We start from the raw sequence: 21,060 nt of genomic DNA, 5'->3' as shown, positions 1-21,060 counted from the left end.
GGTCACATTTCCTCACACAGAGGTTTACAGTTCGGAGGCCTCTGAAGAAGGAGGCCACCTATAGGGAAGAGATGAACCCTAGAAGGCTGTAGATGCTACGAGAACAGACAGTGCTCTGGACACAGACTGCGGGGGTTCAAATCTCGCGTCTACGGTCAAGGGCCATTTGATGTTGGGGAAGTTGTGTCACCTCTCTGAACCTCAGTTTCTTCCCCTGTGAAATGGGAATCCATCGAGACCCCTGGGGAGTTCTTACAGAGCCTCAGGGAGGTTACATGTGCAGATCACCAATCTGCTCCATACATGTCAACTCTTTTTAATTGCAACGATTTTTTTTTTTTTTTTGTCTTTTGTTGTTGTTGTTGTTGTTGCTATTTCTTGGGCTGCTCCCTCGGCATATGGAGGTTCCCAGGCTAGGGGTTGAATCGGAGCTGTAGCCACCGGCCTACGCCAGAGCCACAGCAACGCAAGATCTGCAACCTACACCACAGCTCATGGCAACGCTGGATCGTTAATCCACTGAGCAAGGGCAGGGACCGAACCCGCAACCTCATGGTTCCTAGTCGGATTCGTTAACCACTGCGCCACGACAGGAACTCCTGCAACGATTTTTAATACTTATTTATTTTGCTTTTTAGCACCACACCTGAGGCAATGAAGGTTCCCAGGCTAGGAATCTAATCGGAGCTGTAGCTGCTGGCCTACGCCACAGCCACAGTAATCCCAGATCCGAGCCACACCTGCAACCTATACCACAGCTCATAGCAACACCAGATCCTTAACCCATTGAGTGAGGCCAAGGATCGAACCTGCAACCTCATGGTTCCTATTCAGATTCGCTTCCACTGCGCCATGGTGGGAACTCCCATGTCAACTCTTACAAGTCTGAGCACACTCTGAGACTTCTGCTGAGGGACATCAGGTGTCGTTCAATCGCTGGGATCCCAGAAAACATAACCCTCTTAGAGGTCAGAACTTCAAGTCTCTTCCTTCTTAAGGTTCCTGCTGTTACTGCCCCTAGGTGCCATGCGGCCACACAAAGGCAGTCAGACTGCTCCATCTGCCTGGCCTTGGACAAAGTGGCCCATCCATCGGCAAAGTTAGCATGGCCCATAAGGCCTGGCCAACAAGCCTTCAATAAAGCACTCCTGAGTTGTTCATAATCCAACATGAACCACTTACTGTGTCCCATCAACTGGAAAGACAATGCACAACCTCTCCCCAATGCTCTGGGGAATGTGAGCAGGTGTTGTGGACAAAGAGGCTTGCTGGACAAATCAGCTAGGGCAGCATCTGATTAAACCAAGCAAAATGGGCTGCTCCCCTGCAGGGCTCCTCAGAACCCTGAGTATGCCAATGTGCACTGAGAGTTTACAAGAGAAAGGGGGCATGGCTAAGGGTCTCCTAGATTAATGCAATCAAGAGGCTGGAGGGGAAAGGCTGGTGTGGCATCTCTGGATGCTGGGAAAGGCAGTTCCAGCCTGGCTGCAAGATCTCCAACAGGAAATCTCACCCCCTGAGCCTCAGTTTCCATATCTGTACAATGGGGTGGCTCCTCTCCCAGTTGGTCATTTCAAGGATGAAACAAGATACTAGATGTGAAGCTGCCTGGGAGTGTCCCCAGAGCAGGTGATCGAGCTGAGAAGTAGAGTCACCAGGGAGAAACTGCAGGGGCAAAGCCTGTGGGGGTGGAGCCAGCACCCATTGAATGACTCCCATGAGGTCACATGGCTAGTGAGGCAGAAACTGGGATTAAACCCAGCGCCGGCTGGACCCCTGTCCAATGCTCTTTCCACATTCAAGAGTCCCTCCCTCACCAAGGCAGCCTGGGCAGGAGTCCCTCAACTTATAGTCTCCTCTGAAGCTATTAGCAAGGGTCCAAGGAAAGCCCAGGAATAGCTGGTGTTTCCTGAGTACTCACTGCGTGCCTGCCCTGTGCTAAGCACTCAATCTCATCAGTGTGAAAACCACATGAAAACGTATGATAACTAAGTTCTCGTATATTGATTATGCCGTGGACCATCCAGCAGGGCATGGCATGAAGGGGAGGAAGGCTTCAAAGACAGAACTTCTCAGTCCCAAACTGGGATCCTCCTTTGCCCACGTCCAGGGCCTTAGATAACTCCCTTTACCTCTCTGAGCCTCCACTGACTCACCCATAAATCGGGGATAACCCACCACACAGGGTTACAAGGATTAAGTGGAATAACCATGCAAGACAATTAACTCACGCCTGGCAGAGAGGAGATTCTCACTAAACAGTGACAGTTAATAGTTCCATCATCATCATGGCTGTCAGCAGTGTTGTTATGCTCCGCCTTCTGTCTGAAGGGTGGTCCATGCGTTTACAGTTGAGTTCTCGCTGAGTCACTGCTTAAAGGAGTCTCTGATGGGCACGGCTAAGAGACCCCAGGGAGTGTCCAGTCCACCCCTGTTAGGCAAGTCTTTTCCCCTCTCTGAGCCTGTTTCCTCATCTGTAAAATGGGGTGATGGCGCCTACTCCACAGGATCACTGAGATGGGCAAAGCTCCTATTCCTGCACCCTGTGAGCATTGGATAACGTCAGCTGCTGTCATTACTTATGGGAAACAGAGCCTAGAAAGACGGGAGGGGCTTTCGCAGGGTCCCACCCAGACAGAGTGGCTGGGCCAACCTGAAGCCTGCTCCCTCAGGCTTCCAGCCTCCTCACCCCGCCCTCCCAAAGCCTGGGGCTGCCAGTGGGGCGCCTTCCAGCATCAGCCACTTCAGGGTTTTGTGGCTTTTTAAAATATAATTGTTTGCATCCCACAGCAGCCATTCTGGCTTAATGAATGAATTCAATATGCTCAGAAAACGCAGAATAAATCCTTGCCAGTGGCCCAGAATAGGCCCGGCTTCGGCAGCTGTCGGGCAGGAAGCCAAGCCACCAGCTGGGTGCCTGTGACCACAGGAAGGCAGGCGGTGGATGGGCCCAGGAAGGGACCAGCCTCAGGGGGTGCCCTGGCCTACTCTAGGGCCCCATGGGAATCCTCCCTCCACCTGAGTCTGGCTTCAGTCCCACAGCACCAGGGCCAAGGGCTGAGGTTGGCGCTTTGCAGATGGGAACACGGAGGCCCCAGGCCTTGCTCCAGCCACCACACCTCTGCTCACTGAGGCTCTCTGTCTGGTGCATCCACTCTGATCTCCCCTCAGCTTGGGAGATTCAGCTCAGGGGTCCCAGGACCCAGGACTCCTTGGGTGGGGCTGACCACCCTGCACCTTGGGTGTCTCCCTCCTAGATTTTTCCCTTGGCATCTCCAGTGCACCTGTCTGGATCGCCCTCCCTGGATCAGACTGAAATTTTGTCTTGGAAAGTGCAGATGGTGTCTCGGGGCAGCCGAGGGTCTGCCACCCAATAGACATGGAGGAGAAGATAGGAAAGGAGGAGAGAAGGAGGGAGGGGAGAGAGAGGAAGGGGAGAAATGAGGGAGGAAGGGAAGGGTGAGGAGGACCAGGGTGGGGGCAGAGGGAAGGAGGGGGTGGAGCAGCAAGACCGCAGCAAGGGCCCAGACTCTGGGTGTCTGGGGACCCACGGGCTTGTGAGAGTGCAGTAAGCCAGCCCGCGTGGACATCCGGGGAGGGGGCTTGGGCTGTGTTCACTGAAATGTTCAACCCCAACCACAGCCCTCTGGTCCAGCAGGCCCAGGTCCAGGAAACCATGCCTCCAGAAGGCTTACCACCTCCACACATGAGGATGACCGTGTGACGTTATTTAGAACACCCCAAGGCAGGAAACAACCTGAGTGACCATCAGCGCAGAAAACTGCAACATAAGCAGAGGCCCCCTCTCTGGGCAGGCCCCACAGTCAGCAGAGAGAACGAGAGGCATCTCTACGAACCAAGAGGCAGAAAGGCCCCAGCCTCATTGTGAAAGCATGGAAATGGAGCCTGTGTGACCCTATTTACGTAAAAACAGCAGCCAACCACCCACCCAACCTATGTATTTTTCATGGACATAGATGGAGCTCATGCTCGGCTCTTTTTCTTTTTTTTTTTCTTGTCAAGCACATGGTATGCAGAGGTTCCCAGACCAGGGATCAAACCAGGACCACAGCAGTGACCCAAGCCACAGTGATGTCAGATCCTTAACCTGCTGAGCCACCAGGGAACTCCTCGTGCTCAGTCTTTAAATGCCTGGAACTGAGGCCTGCAGTGGGGGCCACACTGTGACCACTGTGTCACTACACAGCCGTATCTACTCTCTGGTTTTGACATGGACTACAGCCATGTCGGCCACCGAATGGAGAAGGGTTCAGGGGACTCAATGTGACTGTTCTAACTATTTCTGTGTCCTGATGATTTCAAATCAAAAAGTTTAAGAGGAAAAAAAAAAAGGCAGCCTCTTAGGGTAGCAGAACTGTCCTGTGTCACAGGGCCACAGTGGATACATGACACGGCACATCTGTCAAAATCCAGAGAACCTACGACACCACGGCAAACCCGGCAAACCCGTGGGGGGCTTCAGTTAGTAACTATGTGTCAGTATAGCTCTTCAGTCGTGATGTCACCCTTACACCTCAACAACAGTCACCTTTGAGAGCAGGAGGATCAGGGGGTGGAACCTGCTTTTGACATTCTATGCTCGTCTGTTTTGTTTCCATTTTTCATAGGAAGACAACTTTATATGTCACTCATGAAGTTTTTGGTTTTTTCAGAGTTTCTTTGGTTTTTGTTTTCTGCTGTTTCTGTTTGCTTTTTAGGGCTACAGGTGTAGCATATGGAAGTTCCCAGGTTAGAGGTTGAATAGGAGCTACAGCTGCTGGCCTACACCACAGCCACAGCAACACCAGATCCAAGCCAGATCTGTAACCTACACCACAGCTCATAGAAAACACCAGATCCTTAACTCACTGAGGGAGGCCAGGGATCAAACTCACATCCTCATGGATCCTAGTGGGGTTTGTTATTCCTGAGTCACAATGAGAAATCCTCATGCAGTTGTTTTAAAACAAAACAAGAGTAAACCCACCCACCAGGTATTTGAATCTACAATGACTGCTTCACACTGACAGCATCGCTGTTACTGCTTCCCTCAGCCTTCTGTGCTCGGGTCCTGCCCTGGCTTGGGAAGCGTCAGTCCTTGGATGGACTGCGCAGGCTGCTAGATGGCAGGAGTCCCAGCAGAAGGTGGGGGGCGGGCGGGGGGGGGCGCTGGGCCTCTGTCATTACCGCCATCATCTCTCCTTCCTGCGGTCCCTCCAGGCTCCCCGAGTTACAGCCCCATCCATTCGGGGACTGACGTCATTAGGGCAGCAGGGAGCAGTGGCTGATGGCTGGCCCCTCGCCACCAGCCCACTTCAGAGCCCCTCCCTGTGCTATACCTGGGCCCAACTGTGTCATATATGAGGCACTTAGTGACAAGTGGACACGCAAATTTAGTAAAAAACAGATAAAGGCAACCTCCCATAGGCTTTCAGAGCCAAAGGAAAGCAAGGCAACTTGGCCATCGAGGAAGATACCGCCTATCCTTGTTATGTTGAATTCTGAATACTACTGTCATTTTTACAGAGTTAACGAGGGACAGCTGGCAGAGTGACAAAGAATCTCAGGCTATTTAAACAGGGCTTATGTCACCCCTTACAGCTATGGGGCCACAGGAATTGGAGAGGATTAAAGACCAGCCTGAGTCAGCTCTGCAGACTCCAGCTTCGCCATCAAAACACCTGAATGGCAGATAGATTTTCCGTTAATAATAACAAGGATGACAGAGCTTTACATTTTCAGAGTAAATCACATCACTTCCCAAGGGCCCCAGGAGGTAGGCACTCCTATTACCCCCAATCTACAGGTGAGGACACTGAGGATCAGAGGTCAAGAGTCACAGATCACGCAGAGAAATGGGATCAAACAGGTCAGCTAAGACCCAGAGCCACACCTTTAGCTCTCCAGCCTCAGCTCTGCTTGGCAGATGACCTTCCGGGTGAAGGGACAGGATTGGAGGCTGGAGGCGGAGCTGGGAAATTTTCTCATGAGGGGGGTGGAGGTCCAGGCACCCAGGATGAACCCAAGGACTGGGCCAGGTGGGAGGCCTTGTGGAAGAGAAGAACACCAGCTTTAGAGGTAGAAAGGCCCTGATTCTAACCTTGGCTACTAGCATCCACCACATGACACTGTTTGACCTTGGTGATGATGTTACATAACCTCTCTGAGCCTTAGCATCCTGAACTGCAAAGTGGGAATTCCTTCCCTACCTGTCAGAGTGACTGTGGAATTAAAAGCAAGAACACAGGTGAGTCTCTGCTGGCCCTGGGCTGCCCTGTGGAACAGGGAGACGCTGAGAGGATTTTATCAGGGAGCTCTTTCCTGGGAGGGGGTCATGTCTGGTTTTAATCTCACACAGCCAAGAGGCTCTGGGACAGAGAAACAGTTTCTTGCTGCAAAAAGGGCTCTGAGTTCATCCTTGACTCACTCTTCTTGGGAAGAGGGTCTTCAGGGGGCATCAGAGGACAGTGGGGGGCACTGGTAATAAAAGTGGGGAGCAGAAATCCCAGGAGCTCCTCCTGCTATCTCAGTGGGGAGCTGGGAAGCAGCTACAAGCCTTGCAACATCCTACCTTACAGCAGCCTGCTCTTGCGTGTGCCCAGCACTGTGCTAAGGCCTTGACATACACCTCAGCTCATCTCCATGGTAGTCTGTAAAGTCACTACTCTTTCCAATCCCATTTTACAGGTTGGAAGACTGAGCCTTAGAAAGTGACAGTTCCTTGCTCAAGGCCACTGTGGCAAAAGATGGCCACACCAATATTTCTCATTCTCTATGTTCTAGAACTTTGCCACTCCCTCACACCAGGGTTGGGGTCTAGATCTCTCGGCCCTTGAAGCTGTGATAGGCTTATAACCAGTGGAATGTGGCAGCAGTGACACCATGTGACAGCTGAGGCCAGCTCAGAAGAGGTGATGTAGCTCCAGGCTGCTCTCTGGACACTTGCGCTGGAGCCCTGGAGCCACGAGGAAGAGGTTCAAGAGGAAGCCCAAAGAGGCCCACATGGGTGACCTGAGAGCTGAGATACAGAGAGAGGGGGTGCCTGGCCGACTGCAGTCCCCACTGCTTCTGTGTCAGTCACCCCCAGACCACAGCCCAGCAGAGCCCTTGCACACTGTAGGCACACAGGAGCGTGGAGACATAATAAAACGATAGCTGTTCAAGCTGCGGAGCCTGGGGCTTATTCCTTCTGCAGCGCAGTGACCCGCCCAGCCTCAAGCTGGCAAGTGCTGGAACCTTTGCTTCCACCTGAGCCCAAGTCTGTGTCACTCCCCACTGATCTGGCCACTGCCCTGTACTGTCCCTGGCCCTCAGGACCTTCTGCAGAGTTGTGCAAAGAGCACTGGACTGAGAGTCCAAAACTGGACTTCAGTTCTGAGGCTGCTGTTCACTAGCAGAGCCGTCTCGTCATGTGCCCTTCAACAAGGAGCCACAGCTCTCGGAGGCACCTGTCCAGGAAATGGGCCTCAGGACCCCCACCCAGCCCACCTCAGGGGCAGGCTTTGACCCCCATACTGACAACTGACAACAGAAGTGCTCTGCAAAGAAAAGAGAGCTAGGGTTTGCTGAGTACTACTGGGTGCCAGGTGGCATGCATCCATTACCTGCCTATCCAATGATGTAGAAGGTTTTACCATTTCACAGCCATGGAAGCTGTGGTCGAGGGGCAAAAATCTCTTGCACAGGTGAAATCAGAAAATGGAGGATCCTGGATTCAAGGCCAGCTTGGCCCAACTGCAAGGCCTGGGGTTTTCCCTCCTCTGCACCCTCTCCTGGTCAAGGGAGCTCCAGAGACTGTCCCTTTGCCACCATTCAAAACACAGGAGTGCCAGCTGATTGTTCCATGGGCCACATTTTCCCAAAGGGCAGAAACACAAGGTTGGATATGGCTGGTGGGCCCCAAGTCTAGATTAACAGCAGACCAACCTCGATGCCAGATCACCCAGGGTTTTCTGCCAGCCTTGCAAAGGCAGCCCTCAGCGTCCCTCCCACCACGTTCCCAAGGCACCCGTCAGGGTAAGTGAGCCTGAGTGACAGAAAGGAAGGGGAGACACAGGGCAGAAAGAGAGCCCCTCTACTCCAACCAGCTAAGGCAGGAGCCACCTTGCCTGTCCACAGGAAGTGGCCCAGGGTCCCAGCATTACCAGCACTGTGACCATGGGTGAGCCTGAGACAGCTCTATACCACCCTTTCTCCCTCTGCCAGCTGAGGTGAGGTCACACCAGCTGAGACCTGAACCCAGGACTGACTTGGATGCACCCGTGTGCCTTCCCTGCCACATCCTGAGGGGAGGCATCCTCTCTGAGGCTACCCTGGGCGCTACTGATGACAGAGGGTGATCCAGAGCCCCAGAGGCAACCAACGTTCTGGAGTCAAGAACACCAAGCCACAGGGGCTGAACGGACTGAGAAGGCGATGAGGGAGGGTCACAGTGGAACCTGATGTGCAGGGACACGGAATCAGTGGGGACCTGATGGGACTTCAAGGGCAAGAGGCTATATCCCCCGCCAAAGGAGGTGGCTCAGAGGGACCTGAGGGCCAGTGTGTGATGTGGGTGCTGAAGGATCCCTGTGGAGAAGTCCAACTGAGCAAGAACCATGAGCATGTTGGGACCATGTGGTGAACTGAGGGCTTGGGTACCCATCAGTCTGGCACCAACCCACATGGGCTCAGTGGCCTTTTATGGGGCCAGCAGGTCTGGGGGCTGTTGCACAGAGCTTGTGAATTGGCACCTGTGAAAAATGTATATTTCTTTGTGGTTTCTGGCATACAGCTCCTAAAACACTTGGATTCTCTAAAGTGGTAATAGTGGCTTTTTATGCTAATGACCAGTGACTGGGGGCTCTAGAGAGCTTGGGGACAGGGCTGGTCACCAGAAAGACCAAGGCTCATGCTTAGAAGCTGAGAACTTTCTGCCCCATTCCCTGACCTCCAGGGAGAGATGAAGGGCTCGCAATGAAGTTAATCCCAGGGCCAAAGATTCAGTCAATCGTGCTTGTGTACTGACACCTCCATGCTGGGAGCTTCTGGGCTGCACATGGAGGTGCTGGGAGGTTTTCACACACAGCGAGGGCATGGAAGCCCGTCCTAACTGCCCCGTGCCTCTCTTCCGCTTGGCTGTTCCTGAGTTGCATACTTTATAATAAACAGGTAACAGGCAAGTGGCCTCCTGAGTTCTGTGAGTCATTCCAGCAAATTATCAAACCTGAGGAGGGTTTGTGGGAACCTCACTTGACAGCCGGCCAGTCAGGAGTCTGATTGGTGTCTGAACACCTGTCCCTGTGGGACTGAGCTCTTAACCTGCACTAACTCCAGGCAGAGTCAGAACTGGACCCAACTGTAAGACACCCAGTCAGAAGAACCAGAGGACTGGCTGGTATAAGGGAAACCTCGCATATGTGGTATCAGAAGCATCATGAGTAAAAAGAGCTCAGAGTAATCCAGTGAAAACGTGACATCACCAGCCCTTGGAACCTGAGGACAGAAGAGCAGCACACGGGGCCAAGGAGTGTTGGGCTCAGCGCCTGGACAGACCTGGGTCCAAATCTCACCTCTGGCTTTAGCTGTGTGCCCTGGAGCGTGTGGATGAATCTCTCTGGCAGACCTCAGTTTCCTCCTCTGTAAAATGGGCCTCTGATGGTTCTCACCTCTCCTGGGTTGTTCAAAGGCTGTGTGGTGACATTGGGTCTGTAAGCACGCAGCAAGGGGCCCAGGAAAACAAGTCGAGTCTCCAGCAAGGAATGACCCTAACCACCCTTGGCAAAGTCCAGGGCAGTGGAGTGATCCTTCCAGGCCGACCAGCCGTGGTTCCAAACCTCACCCTGGACCTACTCACCATGTGATGTCAGATAAACTGCACTCCTCCTCTTACAAAGCGCCCCCTGTGAGCAAATCCTGGGTTCCACGCCTTTTGGCATCGACTCAATTAATCCTCATGACAGGTCTACAGAGTGGGTGCCATCGTTAGCCCCGTTTTACAGAGGAGGAGACTGAGGTTCAGGGAGGCTAAGCCCAGAGGCTGACCCTTGACCATGGAACTATCCTTTCTCACCGGGTTGCTGTCTGAATCCAATCAGATCAAAAGGCACAAGAGAGGTGTGAGTGGTTTGTTTTTTTTTTTTTTTTTTTGCCATTTCTTGGGCCGCTCTCATGACATATGGAGGTTCTTAGGCTAAGGGTCAAATCGGAGCCATAGCTGCTGGCCTACTCCAGAGCCACAGCAACGCAGGATCCAAGCCGTGTCTGCAACCTACACCACAGCTCACGGCAATGCCGGATCCTTAACCCACCGAGCGAGGCCAGGGATCAAACCCGCAACCTCATGGATCCTAGTCAGATTTGTTAACGACTGAGCCATGACGGGAACTCCGAGGTGTGAGTGCTTTTGAAACTGTCAGACGCTAAACCAATACTGGCAGTGGTGGTGGCGGTGGTGGTTACTGCCATGATGGCTCAAAAGCCCTGAGTCCAGATACAAGGCCTGAAATCTCCCCAGGGACTCATACTATTTTTTAAAACAGGATCAAGACTTTCAAAATAAGTTAAGGAAGTCAGGCGCACTGGGAGGAGAGCATCGTTTTAATGGGGGAAAAAAAACCCTGATTAATGGAAATGATTCTTAATATATTTCAAAATGATCTGTTATGACACAAAGCAAAGACATTTATATACGACGCTGAAATTCTTAATAGCTGACTTTAGAGTAACCTATTATGAAATCTTCCAGAGCAGAATATATAGTAAGTAAATCATCAGGCAGGCCTCCCAGGCAGACTGACGGCAGCTCCTCTTAAAATAATTTATAAGGAGGGGTGGGGGAAGGCTGGGAGAAATTATTGCCATAATCATGTATTAATAAAATATTTATAAATGTGACTTTCTCTTTTATTGTTATAGGTACGGGGCTGAGCCCACATCCGGGGGGTGCCCTACGTGGCCCAGGAGGTGACAGTCAGGCTTCAAACTTCAGGTCAATGGGCTGTCACATCAGAGGCAGAGAGGGCTCAAGCGCAACAGGGAAAATCAGGAGGTGGGTCCCCACCACCACCACCTCCTGCCCTCTTCTCAGGCTTTGCGAGTGAGCACCAGGAAGGAGCCAGCCTGCTTGAGTTGAGTGCAGAGAAGCACAGAAGCACGTGGCTGTGACACCTTGGGAGAGTCAACAAAGGCTCTGAATGATCCACTGAAGGACTGCCTTGAGCTAGGGGCACGACTGACCTGCCCACCACTCCTTGCCCTGGCCATCCCACACGGTGCACCTCACACATATCCCTGGCCAGTCACTACAGGTACCTGTCTGTTCCTCTCTGCAGCAACACTCAGCTGATGCCTGGGGAGGGCTGGGGGTGAGGCTGGTGCACCCCTCTCCCCCTCCCCCACCCTGAGCAATCTTGAGCCAGGGAGCAGTAGGAGGTGGTGGACCCACACCAGCTCCCTTGCCCCTTAGGTCATACGCAACTAGGAGGCACGTTCTTCAGAGCCTCCCGGAGGTCCCCAGCAACACTGGCCCCCGCTTCCCAGAGCAAATCCACTTATCAAGGCACCTAGCATCGCCTGCCCCCTTCTCCCCTAGCTTCCTTCACTCCCCTATTGGTTCCTTCCATAAAAAGCTACAACATGCACCCAAATCTCCGTCTCAGGGTCTGCTTCCAGGAACCCAGCTTAATTCAGCCTTCTCTTCCTTATTCCATGAATCCCCGCACTGACCCCATTCTTAGCCTGTTGAAAGAGGAGGCCTCTGAAGCTCAGAGGAGTTTGCTTTTGAGCTCGAATCTGCCTCACCCAAAAGCCCACACCCTGGAGTTTACTGCACCTTGACCTGCTGAGCCTCAGTTTTCCACTGTGTAAATAAAGCAGGCTTGCTTCCTTCCACACATCCCCAACCTACAGACGCCTGTGGCCCAACTCTCAATCTTCAGTGGCTTTTCTGATCTGAACTATGCTATTGCGTCACTGGTCCCCAGTCTGTTTACAAAGCTGGCAGATGGTTTCATGTTTAGGACTCTCATCTCTCTAAATGAGATGATAAACCCACAAGGAGGGACCCTATCCTCACAGCCTCTCATGTCCCTCCCTCGGCCAGGTCTGGGCATAGAGCACACGGGGCTGGTCTTGGAGACCGGGATGCGTTATGGGTTAAATTATGCCCCCCTCCTCAGAATTTGTATGTTGAAGTGCTACCCCTTGGCACCTTGGCTTGTGACTGTATTTGTTGACTAAGCCTTTAAAGAGATGACTAAGGTAAAAAACGGTCACTTGGGTGGACCCTAATCCAGTAAGACTGGGGTCCTTACTTAAAAGAGGAGAAGATCAGGACACAGATGACACACAAATGGAAGGCAACTAGGTGAGGACAAATGAAGCGGCGGCCATCCGCAAGCCAAGGGGCAAGGTCTCAGGAGAAATCGACTTTGCTAGCACCTTGATCTTGAATGTCAAGCCTCCAGAACTGTTGTTTAAGCCACCCAGTCTGTGGGAATTTGTTACGACAGCCTTAGGGAATGAATACCCCCCTGAAATCCATAAAACTCTTAATAGGGGAGGGAGTACACGGATGCTAGATTAAGAACCTCTGATCTGCCCCAACTCCAGAATTTCACAGCTGAAAACAGACTAGAGAGAGAACTGACTTGCTCAAGGTCACACAGCAAGTTGGCGAAAGAGCTAGAATCCTGATATCCTCCTCTCTCTGGATGGCTGGGTCTGAGGAGGATGTTTTTTTTTTTCAGCATACAACCAAACAACTAGGCAGTTCAGAGGCACAAAGACTCCCCAGTGCTGCGATCTTCCACGGAGATAGGACCCCACAGAATAGGGGTTGGCCAACTTCTTCCATAAAATGCCATAGAGAAATTACTTTGGGCTTCACAGGCTGTCTCAACCACTCAGCCACAGACAGGGAAGTGAATGAGGGTGGCTGGGTTCCAATGAAACTTTAATCATGGACACTGTAATTTGAATACCAGATAATTTTCACATGTCCCCAAATGTTATTCTTACATAAATGTTTTCATCTAATGGAAAATGTAAAAGCCATTCTTAGCTTAAAGGCTGTATGAGAGCAGGCAGCAGATTCAGTGCATGAGCTGTGGTCTGCTGAACCCTGGTGTAGACCAAGCCAGATGCAGAGGTGGGGGTTTTCTAAGTAGGGACTCCAGTTTTACAGGCTGCACCCCGGGCTAGTGATGGGACATGTTCTCACAGCCTGGTGTACAGCATGCAGACCAGATGCGGTGGCCCAGAACTGAGTGAGAGACAGTGCAGTCCCGTGAGCAGTGAGGCCCCAACAGCTGGGGAGCCAGCCTTTGGAAAATGCGAGTGGCATTTGCGTTTTCACATTTGCGCAGTACAAGCACGCCTGCCCTTGGCTTGGACTAACCAGGGCATCCCTACCTTACCTATTTCTGACTCAGCATAACTTCCAGCAATCTCCAAAATCAAATCACTGGGCCAACCCACGCAACTCAAATGTATGAAAATCAAAGGAGTAGGCCACAAGGCCCACAGGTAGAGAAATGGCAGGGATGATGTACATATTCTTGCATATTCCAGAGAGAGGTCTGCTGCCCCCTGAGAAATGGCCCAGAACATCAGCTGGAGTCAACCCACGGTTCCAGAGGACGGGACTCCAAGTACGCATGTGTCTGTTCAATGAGTAAATTCCAACACTATATTCTGGGCCCACAGGAAGCCACTCTTACTGAAAAGAGCTAGACAAGGTCACAGCCACAATATATGGCACCGTAAGCCCCATGAAGGCAGGGTCCACACTGCTCTTGATGTTGACCATTTCCCTGGGACCTTTCATGGGGCCAGAAGACACTGGTTAGGGAAACGAGGGGCCTTGAGTGCCAAGCCAAGGAATTTTACTTGATTTAGCAGACAAGGTCGAGCCACAGGACTCCAAGCAGGGAAGGGCACATAAATCTGTGTTTTAGAAAGAAGCCCAATGGCCATGATGAAGGAGGAGTGAAGGCATCAGCATTGAGGCTACTGCAATAGTCCAAGCAGGGGAAAAAAAAAAAAAAAGATTGGCAAATACCTAATCTAAGGTGATAACAAGAAGAATAGAGAAGTCAGGGCAGAAATGCTGTCACAGAAAGTATCTACAGGGCAAGGTGAATGACTGGATAGGGAAGGGGGAGGGGAGGAACGATCAGAACCACTTGGGGAGACCAACTCGAAGCAGAGAAAATCAGCAAACAGTTAAGGGGAGGAGCAGGCTTGGGAGACGGAAGCTGGGTGGGCTTCAGCACACATGGTGGGCAGCATCTCCAAGATGTCACAGAAATAATCACCTTTAGTGCGCAGACCCAGCCTTGCCCTACATGTTCCTGGGTGTCTCTCCTCAACATGGCAGCACAGCACAAGCCACACATGGCTATTTAAATGTATGTTCATCAGAATGTAATGCAATTAACAATTCAATTCCTCAGGCGCACTGGCTATAGGTCAAATGCTCAAAGCCACGTGCAGCCTGCAGCCACTGTACTGGACAGAGAACCTCACCATCATCGCAGAAAGTTCCACTGGAAGGTGCTGGCCAATGAGGTTTCCCTGAAAAATCCAGCTCCACTTTCTCCTCACCATGCCTGGCTCAGCAGCCTCCAAAGAGCAGTCCCAGAGACACAGAAGGTGACAGACTGACCCTGTCCCACCTCCTGGAGAGAAGGGCCTGGTCCGGCAGCTGCCAGCGGAGACAGCTGGCAGCCCAGGTGAGTTCGACGAGAAGCACGTACCTTTACAGGCCCCCGCCGCGCCCAGGTGGTAGATGGCTACCAACACCCGCCAAATGGCTCTCTGCTCGCTCTCCGAAATGCCCAGCGTCTCCATGGCGCCCTGGAGCTGGGCGAAGGCGGCCGCCGCCCTCTGCTTATCTTCAGGCTGAGAGCAGACGGGGAGAAGAAACAAACAGGCCGTCACATCGGAGGACATGCAAACCCACACTGGAGGGAGGACCCAGCCTCAGGAGAGTGTGGGGTCATTTTATGACCACAGTAAATTACCCACGATTAAGCTGGGGAGTATTGACACACAGAAGTCAGGCTGCTGGGAACGTCATAAAAATCATTGCTGTCTAACTTGGAATGCGGTGTGATTTTTATTCATTCATGTGTTCAGTCGATAGATTTATTGAGGCTGTGGCACTGTGCTGGGCTCTGGGGAGGCAGACATGAGCGAAATCTGGAACTTGACTTTGAGGACCTCTCAAGGGAGAAGTGGAAAGAGGCATCGAAACAACTAAGTGTGATACAAAACAACTAAGCCCCCCCCACCAAGTGGGGGCTGTGGGTCTCAGAGGAGGGCCTGATGGATGAATCCTATCCAAGAGAGACAAAGAGACTGTCGTAGATGATGAGACAAAGTTGTGATTGAAGTTTGAAAGATAAATAGCCAGAGTTGATCAATTTAATGAAATAAAGGCCTGAAGGACAGAGGCAACAACGAGAACAAGGGAGACCTTTGGAGACAGCAGGGGGCCCACTGACTGTGCACAGAGAAGCAGGTGTTTCTGGAGGTGGGGCTGACAGAGGAAGGAAGGAGATAAGTATGAGAAGCTGGCTGGTACCAATGGGGAAGGCCTCAAACATGGTATTAAAAGGCATGGACTTAAAACCAGCCACGGCTGACAAACACTCATCTCTATTTACAGTCCTGGACCCAGAGCAGACATCACCAACCAATCAAGATCCCACAGCAAGCCAATAAGCCCAGATTCTTTTCAGGACATCATCCCTTGCAGCCACCACCAACCGATATAGATCCTGTCTGCCAGCCCCGGGGCAAGCAGCAGGAAACTGCCAAAGATTTTTAAGCAGGAGGAAAGAGAAATGGAATGATCAGATGTTTATGGGTTGCAGGGTGTTGCTTTTTCTTTTTCAGATTTATGATCCCAATTACGTTTGATTGAATATTAAAATTAGTCTGAAACTCCTGCACACACACACCATCTGGCCGAGGAGTCAACCCAGAAGGCTGCTGAGTTGAGGGGAAGTGAGCAGGGGAGGAGAATTCTTTTGTCAATAATCCTCCAGCAGATAATGAGCAACTGATTTGCACTTGGCCTATTTACAGAGCTTGGGTGATGAACTGTAAGCTGTCAAAAACTGGCAGGTCCTTGAATTTTATGGAGTCCAACACTCAGAGAGGGGATGATGCTTGCCCAAGGTCACACAGCACATTAATATCAGATGTAGGATTAGAATCAGGCTTTTTTGACTCCCTGTCCAGGCCACTTGTCCCCTCTACTCAAGCCACTTCTTCTAATTGGGAAGGAAACCTGCAAGGATCACTGACCAAGTGGGACAACGTCAAAGCTGGGGGTGACATTGAGAGATTTGCAGTGGAAACATTTCAATTAATAGCAAAAGCATGTTCCACTGATCCATCATATTTCTGAGCCACCACAGGACCACAAAGTCCCTAGCAACCAGGAGCTCAACCTAGCAACTGCAGCTGCTCCGCTGGAGCAAACAGAGGAAAGGAAGGCATCTTACCAACATGCTCTTGGTTATTTATGAGATTTCAAAGTAGCAGAGAAAGGACACCAAAAGGACAGTGGAAACACATTTATTATGGCTCCTCTGTCAGCCAGGAGCATTTGACTTTAAGCTACAGGCAGACTCCATCATCTGCCACTTAGCTCATATGAGAAGAAGAATTAGAAAACTTCCACTAAAGCTCATTTGATTTTTTTTCCTCTCCCCCACCACCTCCCCCAGTCTCCTTTGCAACAGAAGATGCAGAGGGACAAACATACATGCTTCCGATCTAAAACAACTAGGATCAGGAGGATATTTACAATTCCCTAAACTTTGGGGGAGCCAAATGCCTCTGCAGAACGTCCTGATGAAAAGTACTCCCACAATTGTGAAAGTAGAAATCAGTCAGCTCGGGAGGACAAACTCACAGCCTAAATATCTACAACAGGATAATGGGAAATGGCCGGTGGTTTACCAACTGTAAGGGAGTGCCATGCAGCAACGAAAAAGCCATGTCCCTGGTACACACAAGCATGTGTATGAGCCCCACAGACCCCATGTGAGTCAGGGGGCCGCATATAAAAGACTACACTCCATTTAAGTCCTTTCACATGAAGTCCAAACATCCCATCGGGAAGGGAAATGGATAATGTCCTCCAGGGCAGAAGGGACACCTCTGATGGGGTGGGGACTTGAAGGAACCTCTGTTGAATGAGGAATGTTCTAGATGTCCATCTGGAGTAGGTGTGTGCAAGAATATAATCATCAGGGTTGTGCACTTAAAATTAGTACATTTTGTGCACTTGACTCTGTCTTGTCTCAATTTAAAAACAATATATTAGTGGAAAAAAATAAGTCAACTCAGATGTTGCCCAGTCTGTCTCACGTAATCAAAGACTCAAGGTACACCAAAGATGGCAGTTAATTTAGTGAAAAGAAAAAAATCCAAAATCTTCTCTCCTCATTAAGCTGGGCCACGTTTATGGCACGTGGGAGATTCCAGCAACGCAGAGAGAAAGGCCAAGTTCCGGAATGCGGAGGCGGACAGAACTGTGTGCTCTCGGGCTCCGCATCCCTGTGATGTGCCGGCACAAATCTCTTGCCCAGGCACTGGAGGCTATTTCTGCTTCTGGAGAATGGAAGTAACAGCCAACCCTCCTCCCAGGCCCCTGTGAGGATTAAATGAGTTGACATGTGTAAAGCACCAGCACAGCACCCGGCACACAGTGGCACTCAATAAATGCTGGGCTCGACCCCCATGCCTTTGCCCAGGCTACTCGGACTTCCAGGGACACCTCTCCCCACTGCTGCCCAAGTTCATGCCCAGCAGCCCCCAGAAAGTGAATCAGCTGCGGCCTGTCCTTGAGGGGCTCCCAGTCCGCTGAGGGGATGGATGTGTAAGAAGAGGGCGTGCTGGGCCCAGGGGCTCTGTGGAGGGGTGAGGAGCTGCCTCTTGCAAGACACGGTGTGAGAAGCAGGGTGAGCATGGAAAAGCGGATGCTGGGGAAGCAGGAAGCGTCTCCAAGCAGGAGGGTACGGGGCTGGAGGACACGGTGCATTGGGTGCTGAGAGCCCCAAGGTGGCGTGGGCCTCTCGCAGAGCCTGGGGCAGCGGAGCTGTGGTCCGCACTGGGAGCCAGTCTCCGATGGAGGGCAAGGCCCTGAAGGCCTGGCGGCTCCATCCCCTGTTTACAAGCAGAGTGTGAGGCCTGCGTTCCACTCTGCTCCATGGGGACGTAAATCATATCCCTCCTCCAGTGCTAGGCTGGGCTCCCTGTGTCTCTACAACCAACCCAGCCAGGGGCCTCCCAACCCCTCCAGTTCCTGGACCTGGAGCCGCTCTGGGGTGGGGGGAGAATGCTCAACACTGATGCATTTGCAGAAGAAATGTGGGTGCCTGTGCAGGGGGGTGGACTTCACATAGAGAAGGTAGGGAGGGCCAGACAGTGTCCAGCCAGGAGCTCCTTTTACCTCCACAGTGACTAGTCTATGTCCTCTCTGGGCACTGGAGCCCAGTTAAAGAGGGAGGGGAGAAAGCATGAACTGAGCACCTACTATGCTGTGCTACGTGCTTCTACCCTGTAAGGTAGCTGTGCATCTCTCCAATTGTCAGAGGAGGAAACTGAGGCTCAGAGAGGGTAAGGCACTTGTCCGAGGCCACCCGGGCGGGAGGGGCAGGGTCACTATATGCCAGATCCTAAGAGCAGACTGAAGGGCTGAGTGATGCTCTATCCATTCCACGGGTGGAAAAACTGAAGCTGAGAGATGGTAAGTGACCTAGCACACATAGAGGGCCACATCCAGGAGCATGGGGTCCCCAGCCAGAGCACAGGCCTGAGATGACAGCACGGGACAAACAGGAGTGTGGGCCGACCTGGATTCATGCCCTTCCTCGCCATTTAAAACCTATGTGCCCCTGAGCAAGTAGCTTCACCTCTCTGAGCCTGGTTGCTCCTCCTGAGAAATAGATGTGGTAATAATCTCTTCCCTCCAAGGGTCCTTAGGAAGATTAAGTCAGAAAAAGCTCCTGGCAAGCCCCCGGTAGGAGCGCATGACCCCTCACCCCACGCCCCGCCCATCCTCCTGTCTAGAGCCCATTCCTCCACAGGTGATGCCTGGTCATAAGAGACAAATGTGCCTCAGGCCAAAGACTGGCTGGCAAAACAGCCAGAAGCAGCCCACTGCTGGGAGGCAAGGATTATCATTATGACCACCGCTGCTGGCACTTTTTGAAAAAATCAGGCTAGGTTGCGGAAAAATAAATTACAGCGAAGAAGAAAATAATCTGAGAGCTTTGTGATTTCAAATGTGTCCTGGTGCCCTGGCAGATATCAAATAAGTTCCATTTAAAAGCTGAAGTGTGGCAGACAGCAAGGGCACCGTGCAGGGAGCAGGAGGGGAGCCTGGCAGACAAAGGGCAGATGCAGGCGTGAAGGGCCAGTGCCCAGGGCCCCTGCTCCAGCTGATAGCCCCGCCCCATGCCCTCCCTCTGTGCTCTAAGATTGCTGACCACAAGGCTTGCTACCCTCTGCATCAGAGGCTGTGTGTAGCAGGAATGCTGGCCTAACCCACCTGACTTCTCCCTCAGCCCAAGCTAGCTCAAACTTCCCCTCCTCCAGGCAGCCTTCTCTGATACAACTTCAACCCTCCAGGCCTACTCATGCAATATCTGGGACATCCTTAAGTTAAAAATTATTCAATGTTTATCTGAAGCTTGACTTTAACAGGCATCCTATATTTTTTCCAGCTTTACAGAGTTATAATTGACAGATTAAAATTGCATATTTTTAGGTGTGTAGTGTGAGGATGTGACATCTAATCGGAGCTGTAGCTGCTGGCCTACACCATATCCAAGCCACATCTGTGAACCACACCACAGCTCACAGCAATGCCCGATTCTTAACCCACTGAGCAAGGCCAGGGATGGAACTTATGTCCTCACGGATGCTAGTCAGATTCGTTAACTGCTGAGCCATGACAGGAACTCCTTTTTTAAATTATTACTATTATTTTTTTAGTTGCCATCTCTTGGCGTGTGGTGAGAACACCTCTCTTCTGCTCTCCTAGCAAATTTCAAGTCTAAAATAAGTACAGTATGGTTAACTATGGTGATCAGGCACGAGATGAGTAAGGTCTTAGCATCCTATATTTTCATTTGCTGAATCTGGTGGCCTTGGGGGCCTGCACTCTCATTCTTGGGGGGCATTTCCTGACCACCAGATTCCCTGATGGCCCAACCCCAGAAAACTAGCCCAGGCTTGTATCAAAGCCCAGTGAGTCTTCAGATTTTATTTTTGCTCTTAGAGAACAAGGAAAACACTCTCTCTGTATCTGCCAGGTAGCAGGGAGATAACAAAGAAATGCCCTCACAGTTCCCACAAATCAACCGTCTAAAAAACACCCCCAGAAACACAGGGAAAAAAGAAAACCACTTCAAACACTTCCTTGATATGGGTTCACGCAGCCTCTGTTTCTGCAGGCAGACTGTGAACAAACAGGTCTGGCTGGGAGGCTCACAAGGGCCTGGCTTGAGCCCTTTTCCTCCTCAAAACCAAGAAAACAAACAACCCTCTTGCTGATTCAAATGGATACATTTGGTGCAAACACATTAAAGAAAACCCAGTGGTGGGACAGCATCGCATCCTCCACAGTCCAGGGAGAGGGAAGTCTGGGCTCCTAACCGCCCCCAACCAGAGGGAGAAGAGGCGCAAAAGAGGAAAATACCACAGGTCCCCCCTAGTTAGAGGGGTGTCAGGGAGGTGAAGCTGGGGGAGCCCCACCACCCCACTCCATCACACTCCACCCACTGCCAAAACAGACTCTCCCACAGTAATTCTCAAAATGGGTCCCTGGACCTGCTGCTTCAGTACTGGAACTTGTGAGAAGTGCAGATTCTCAGGCCCTACCCCAGACCTACGGAATCAATCCATAACTCTGTGGATGGTAGTCAGCAGCGTGGGTATGCATGCATGTGTGTGTGTGCGTGCACACATGACAGCTTTATTAAGATGCAACTGACAAAGATAAACCACTCATCTTGAAAATGTACGATGCAATAAGCTTTGACACATACACCAGTA

General features: G+C 51.5%; 1 protein-coding gene across 1 annotated transcript in view; it reads right to left on the bottom strand.

Annotated features, from left to right (window-relative positions):
- Positions 1-21,060, bottom strand: part of MYO18B (myosin XVIIIB) — a 219,907-nt gene that overhangs the window by 174,819 nt on the left and 24,028 nt on the right. The window contains 1 exon segment of the mRNA XM_021073682.1: positions 14,739-14,883. Within this exon segment, the coding sequence (XP_020929341.1) occupies positions 14,739-14,883 (145 nt within the window).

The sequence above is a fragment of the Sus scrofa genome, chromosome 14 (genome assembly GCF_000003025.6).
Source record: "Sus scrofa isolate TJ Tabasco breed Duroc chromosome 14, Sscrofa11.1, whole genome shotgun sequence".
In the NCBI taxonomy this organism is placed as follows: Eukaryota; Metazoa; Chordata; class Mammalia; order Artiodactyla; family Suidae; genus Sus; species Sus scrofa.
The sequence above is the reverse complement of the archived record's forward strand: the minus strand, read 5'-3'. Positions and strand labels throughout refer to the sequence as shown.